The sequence below is a fragment of the Myodes glareolus genome, chromosome 3 (assembly GCF_982192425.1).
Source record: "Myodes glareolus chromosome 3, mMyoGla1.1, whole genome shotgun sequence".
Lineage (NCBI taxonomy): Eukaryota > Metazoa > Chordata > Mammalia > Rodentia > Cricetidae > Myodes > Myodes glareolus.
The window spans coordinates 20008091-20015020 of NC_142028.1; the positions used below are offsets into that span (position 1 = coordinate 20008091).

At 38.0% G+C, this 6930-nt stretch overlaps 1 protein-coding gene across 1 annotated transcript; it reads right to left on the minus strand.

Moving 5' to 3' along the window:
• Window positions 1–4924: 4924 nt before the first annotated feature.
• LOC146895317 (uncharacterized) lies at window positions 4925–6580 on the minus strand. The gene is made up of 3 exons (XM_087903856.1): window positions 6445–6580; window positions 5168–5712; window positions 4925–5022 (listed from the first exon to the last, which is right to left on the minus strand). The coding sequence occupies exons 1-2, from the start codon at window positions 6545–6547 to the stop codon at window positions 5216–5218; spliced, it is 600 nt and encodes a 199-aa protein (XP_087759982.1). The 5' UTR covers window positions 6548–6580; the 3' UTR covers window positions 4925–5022; window positions 5168–5215.
• Between the last annotated feature and the right edge of the window lie 350 nt (window positions 6581–6930).

Genomic DNA, 6930 nt, shown 5'->3' on the forward strand with positions numbered 1-6930 from the left:
GAGGAAGTGGAAAAAGTGTTTTCGGATACTTGAAAAAACAAAAAAAAAATAGAGGTTTGCTTAATTGAGCAGTCTTTGCAATCTAAAGTTTCTTAGCAGCAATTGTTTGTTCATTTGTGGGGTAATTGATTCACGGATATCCATGGACATCGAACTACTACCTGCCCAAGCTGTTGTCATTGGACATCTGTGAATATCTTAAGTTGAATGCTCTATGCCCGGACCCAAATACATGTTGAAAAAGTTAATTGCAGGCCTTTCGGTGGGAAGCTGTTTTGGATTAATTACCAAATATATAACAGAAAGAGAGTTGAGCTACAGCAAAAAATCTACAGCAAAGGACAATCACTTATTCACAAAGCAGTAATGCCAAAAAGCCTTGCCTTTTAATTTAGCTTTATCAGATTTCTTGGTTCCAAAAAGTCACTTATGAAAAGATGGATGAACAATTACTGTATAATATTGTGGCTTTTAACACCTTTGACCTCCCTTTGTTGCCTTATTGCTGCATCTACAACTTTGATGTTGTAGATATAGAGAGAGTGAATAGCCTTATCTTTTTCCTGATTTTAGTGGTATTGCTTTGAGTTTCTCTCCATTTAGTTTGTTGTTGGTTGTTGGCTTGCTAGAGGTGGCCTCAATTGGAAGAATAATCAATGACTGTATCAATAATTACCCCAAATACAGAAGGGTAGAGAGCAGTATAGGAATTCATTCAACAACATAATGAACAATATGGCATGACCAGAATCTAATAGTTCTAAAACAGCAAGACCTTAGCATTCCAACACAGATGAAGTAGAAGAAAATATCTTAAAAATAATTTTATGAAGATGATAGAAGACCTTAAAGAAGAACTTAAAAATTCTCTTAAAGAAAGGGAGGAAAAGACAAAGAAAAAATGGAAATAATCAATAAATCACTTAAAGAAAGCCAAGAAAAAAATTGAACAGGGGAAGGGAATAGTTCAAGACTTCAAAACTGAAATAGTGACAATAAATAAAATATAAACTAAAAGAATTCCTGAAATGGAAAATCTGGGTAAGTGAGCAGGAACCTCAGATGCAAGCATAGAATACAAGAGGAAGAGACAATTTCAAGTATCAAAGATGCAATAAAGGAAATAGTTTCATTGGTCAAAAACAATGTCAAATCCACCAAATTCTTAGCACAGAACATCCAGGAAATCTGGAACACCATATAAAAGCCAAACCTAAGAATAATATGAAGATAAGGAGAATAACTAGAGTTGAAAGGCAGAGAAAATATATTCAACAAAATCATATATGAAAAATTTCCCAACCTAAAGACAGACATGACTATGAAGGGACAAGAAACTTAGAGAACACCAAATAGACTGGACAAAAGAAAAAAACCCTGGCCAAACCCCAAACACACAGCATAAGAAAGAATACAAAGATCTGCAAAGGAAATGAAAACAAGTAACACGTAAAGGTAAACCTATAAAAATTACACCTGACTTCTCAATGGAAACCATGAAAGCCTGAAGGTCCTGGACAGGTGCTCAGCAGACATAAAGAGACCAAGGATGAAAGCCCAGACTACTATATTCAGCAAAACTCCCAATCACCATAGATGGAGAAAACAAGATATTCCATGAGGAAACCAGATAGAAACAATACCTATACACAAATCCAGTTCTACTGAAAGTGAAGCTGAAAACATACAGAAAGCTCAAACTCAAGGAATTTGGCTGCACTTATAAAAACACAGCCAACAGGTAACCTCATACTATAAATCTTCAAAAAAGGGAAATACATAAACACTACCACCACAAGTACAGTGTTGGGAAAGAATTTTCAATTTTTTTTTATTTCTGTATGACTTTTTTTCTTTATATTACTTTCCTTTAAAAAATTGTCTCATTAGTTTTAAGCTATGTTTATGACCAGCTCTAATCTTTTTCTTTTTCCTTAATCCTATGTACACTGTAAACATATTATAATCTCCTTCGAGACTTTTTCATCAGCTCTATAACCAATGTTGTCTGTATGAAAAAAATTTAAATCACTATGCAGCTTACCTCATGACATCATTGTGGTTGACTTCACATCCCAGGGCTAAAACACCACAGAAATTCCAAGTGTCATGTGCCTACGCAATAAATGTATTGAGTTGGATCTTGCCAAAATCTTTTCCACTCTCCAGCCTCAGAGTCAACTTCTAGCAAATATTCCTTAACTTGAGGGAGTCTGCCTGAATTTTATCCATTCCACATCACTGCTCTTCCAATTGGTAACGGTGGGAGATGACAAAAGGAACCGATTTATGGAAACTGTTCATTATCAAAAAAAAATCTGTCTAGTTGAATTCACAGTAAAGAAACTTCAGACACCAAACAAGTTGATTTTTATTAATTTAAGGTCTTGGGAAGGACTGATTCACAAAGAGGAAAACCTGTCCTTGAAGACTTCTTGTAGAAGTCCCCACTTGTATAACCGAGTATGAATAGGGTGTGAATAATTTCATACATTTCAAATTTAGTAAATTCCCGTCAAAAGGGAAACATACAATAATGAAATGATAACGATGTTCCAAAGACACAGACCTACTTTTACTTAGACTCCTTTGCAATAGATGATGGAGGGTCATATGTTCATGTGTTACTTTCACTGGTTAATAAAGAGACTGCCTTGGCCCTTTTGATAGGTCAGCCCTTATGTGGGTGGAGTAGACAGAAAGAATTCTGGGAAGAAGGCAATGAGGCAGTCGCCATGATTCCTCTTCCCAAGACGGATGCTGGCTAGACTCATGCCGGTAAGCCACAACCTCGTGGTGCACAGATTAATAGAAATGGGTTAGATTAATATGTAAGAGTTAGTCAATAAGAGGCTACAGATAATGGGCCAGGCAGTGTTTTAAAAGAATACAGTTTCCGTGTAATTATTTCAGATAAAGCTAGCCGGGAGCCAGGTGGCAGGACACAGCCTGCTGCTCCTTCTACAAATAGAGACTATTGTCTGTACCTTAGAGATTTCCAGATAAATGGAAACTCTCCAATGTGACCAAGTTACTACAGTGTACTCCAGTTGTGTGACAGCCTACCTCAGTCTGACATCACCAAGGCATTTTGTAGATTACTGCTGTACTGTGCCTTCGCCATTATGAGACAATGCCTAGAACAAGTCATTTTTTTCTTAAGAAAAAAATCTAATCCTCTCATATTTCCCATATTACTTGTCCTTGTTTGAAGAATTGTATATTCAAAACTTCCCATTTGGAATCAGGATTTTCATTCTTTAACAGAGCCAGCGAGCTGGTAATCAGTGCTCAGTTTGCCTCCTGTGGCTGAGACTCTTTCCTATGAATTAAACTACTCTGCCCTCCTGAAAGCTTCTGCTGGTATGACCTATTAAGCATTGCTTATAGCATTCTACTGCTTTCCTAAACCAAAGCACCAAAATCTAAATACCACCAAACAAAAACGTCAGGATTATTATGGCAGTGCTCCAGTCCTTAGTGCCAAATGTCTTAGGGTTTCTATTACTGTGAAGCGACATCATCATCATGGCAACTCTTTTAATGGAAAGCTTTTAATTAAAATGGGAGCTTACAGTTTCAGAGGTTTACTCCATTATCATCATATCAGGGACCACGTCAGCTTGCAGACAGACATGGTGCTGGAAAAGTAGTTGAGAGTCCTACATCTTGTAGGCAATGAGAAGTAGTCAATGACACTGGGAGATATTTAATACCTTGAGAATCGCTTTGTGGTAAGCTATGATTTTTGTAACTCAGACGTTAGTTAAATATCTGCCTATATTATTTTATGCATAAGAGTGTTTGCCTGAATGTGTATGAGTACTACATGCACTCAGAACCTGCAGAGGCCAGGAAGAGGAAAAAGATTCCCTGGAACTGGAGGTATAGGCAGTTTTGCACTGCTGTGAGGTTGCTGGGAATCAAATCTGTATCCTCTGAAACAGCAGCAAGTATGCTTTACCATTTTCAAAACCATAATTCAGTGTGTTTTAAAATTCTGTTAACTTTAACATCTTCCTATAATGAAATCCTAATCTTAATTGTACTTAAGTTAGTTAGGAGAAGTGGCCTAAGGCTTTTGAAATGTCACAAAGATTTCTATCTTAAATACATATATTTAATTATATGTGTGTGTGTGCATATATGAATGTAGGGATGTATGTATATAGTGAGCTAATTATGTTATATATTATGAAAATTTGTTGTAGTACAAGGAAATGTTGTTTAATTATCTATGAGTTGGGGAAACATAAGGCAATAGTGGGTTTTCCAGATATTGTCAGATTCCTAAGAACCTAGTTAGCCAAATTACATTATTATCCAATGTATTTATTTACAATTATATGGGAAGTCCTAGGCAAGAAAAAAAATTGTAGGCCTCAAAATAATTTCTGGTGGACTTCAAGTATTTTATCCTTTAAAGTTTTATCTTCGGGCCTATTTTATGCAATCTATGTAGGCTTTAATAAAATACTGGATATACTTTGGAAGACAATCTTTTGTGAACATGAATGGAGAAAGTGTAGTGTATTATAGGAAATAATTTGGAAAAACAGATTAATAACCTATATAAATGAAATTAATTATTTGGAAATACTATAAATGTCTATTTTAAACTTTTCTTCCCAACTATTCTCTATTTCCTGTTTTTCTAAATAGAAGAGTAACAGTTGAAATTTTATGATATATATACAATATTTGTATAAGTACATATATTGTGTTGATACAAATAGTTTTGTCTTAGAAGATATTTAGTTGTTGTGTGTGATTAGATTTTTCATTTGTCAGATTGTGTGTGGATGTAGGAAGATAGAAAGTTAGAAGCATCTATGTTATAGGTTTCTGGGTGATCATAAATTGTGTCTAAGTTTGTCAAATTCCAGATCAACCTACACCCATAAATAAAGACTAGAGTCAGAAATGGCATGCTTATGATTTTATTGTTATTAAAATGATAGATTATGGCCACATTATTCCAGTTGCCCAATCCACCAAAGCCAGTATTTTCTTACTCATTATCTGAAAGAAACAAACACAAAGAGAAGTTATAAAGAAAATTTATAAATTGTGTAATATAAATGTGTTTAAAGTTGAGTTAGCACAGCTTGTGTTTCCAAAATTATAAGAAACAAGATGCTTTATTAACAGTGAAATCAAATCCTACCTGATGATGTATTGTTGATTACTGAGAATCCTGGCCCTGGGAAGATTCCTAAGGTCTGCCTCCCTGTTGGGGTGGGCCTTGCTGGTTTCCTTGCTGAGGGCCTTGGTTCTGCTGTTGGCCTCCTTGTTGGGGTGGGCCTTGCTGGTTTCCTTGCTGAGGGCCTTGGTTCTGCTGTTGGCCTCCTTGTTGGGGTGGGCCTTGTTGGGGTGGTCCTTGTTGGGGTGGGCCTTGCTGGGATGGGCCTTGCTGGGGTGGGCCACGCTGGGGTGGGCCTTGCTGGGGTGGTCCACGCTGGGGTGGGCCTTGCTGGGGTGGGCCACGCTGGGGTGGGCCTTGCTGGGGTGGTCCACGCTGGGGTGGGCCTTGCTGGGGTGGGCCACGCTGGGGTGGGCCTTGCTGGGGTGGGCCACGCTGGGGTGGGCCTTGCTGGGGTGGGCCACGCTGGGGTGGGCCTTGCTGGGGTGGGCCACGCTGGGGTGGGCCTTGCTGGGGTGGGCCATGCTTAGGACCAGAACCATGGTGGCGAGAAGGACCATGGGGGTTTGCTGCAACAGAGGGTGTGTGATTAGAATCTGAGAAGCCAACTCACATTCTTTATTTGATACATCACAAGAAGGGGCAAGTTTAGTATTGAAACAAATTCCCTCTTTCTTTTTATCAACAGCTCAATGACTACTATATTGTTCCACTTACTCATTTGTGAGTCATCCTCATGATCATTCCCACCTAGTTTTTCGGGAAATTATCTCTGAATACATGTATTGATAGTGTCAAACAGTGAATCTTTATGCTTGTGACTAGAACTTGAGGTCTTAGAAATGATGAGTAATTTTTCAGTCATCATTTCAATGGGCAAGACATAGGATTTTAAAATTATTTGACTATTCAACCCAAAAATGTCCCTACGTCCTTTCTTCTATTCTACATTCACTGTGGCAAGATGCCTGTTATGCACTGACTACTTCATTACTGCATATTCACAGTTGGCCTGCCTTCTGTGAATCTTCCTGTTTGATCCTTCTCAACAAAGAGAGGTGACTCTAGAGATCCAGCCCTACTTTTTCAACCTTTTCTCCCGACCCCTAATCACGTTTGTATTGCACATGACAACACTCAATTCCTTATTTGGAATGACAATTCGAACAACATACTTTGGTAGTGATTCTACATTCCTGCCTTTGTGCTAATCCTCTTCTCCCTCTCTGTATCTTGCTGAATGACATGTAATCTGTTACCTAAATTCAGATTCACTGAACAAACAACCATTTTTGTCTTACCTTCACTGAAGCTCTGAAGAGAGCTCAGGGCCAGCAAGGTCACTGTGAACAGGGAAAACAGCATCTTGGAGTCTCTGGAGTTTCTTCCGAGTCTGTGCTGCATGCAGTGTGGTACCTGCGTTTATATGACCCAGCAGAAGAATGGTGCCTTTGATTCCATCCTTGGGTGACCTCATATTTGACAAAGTAGGAAATATTGCATCCTTGACTCCTCTTTGGGAGTTCTGCCAGCTAGTATAACATGAGGCATTGGCAGCGGGACTTGGACGAAGAGCAGATGAAGCATGGCTATGATGTTAATATCTATATTAAAATTTTGCCATTATATGAATTTCATTGTATTTGGTATGCAGTTCTCATATAAAGTTATGATAATGCTGACTGATACTTTTGTAAACATGAAGATGTTTCATATTTTTAGCTTTCATTTTCATCCATAGATCACCAATCATACTGTAACTATGGGTGCAATATATAGTTGTATTT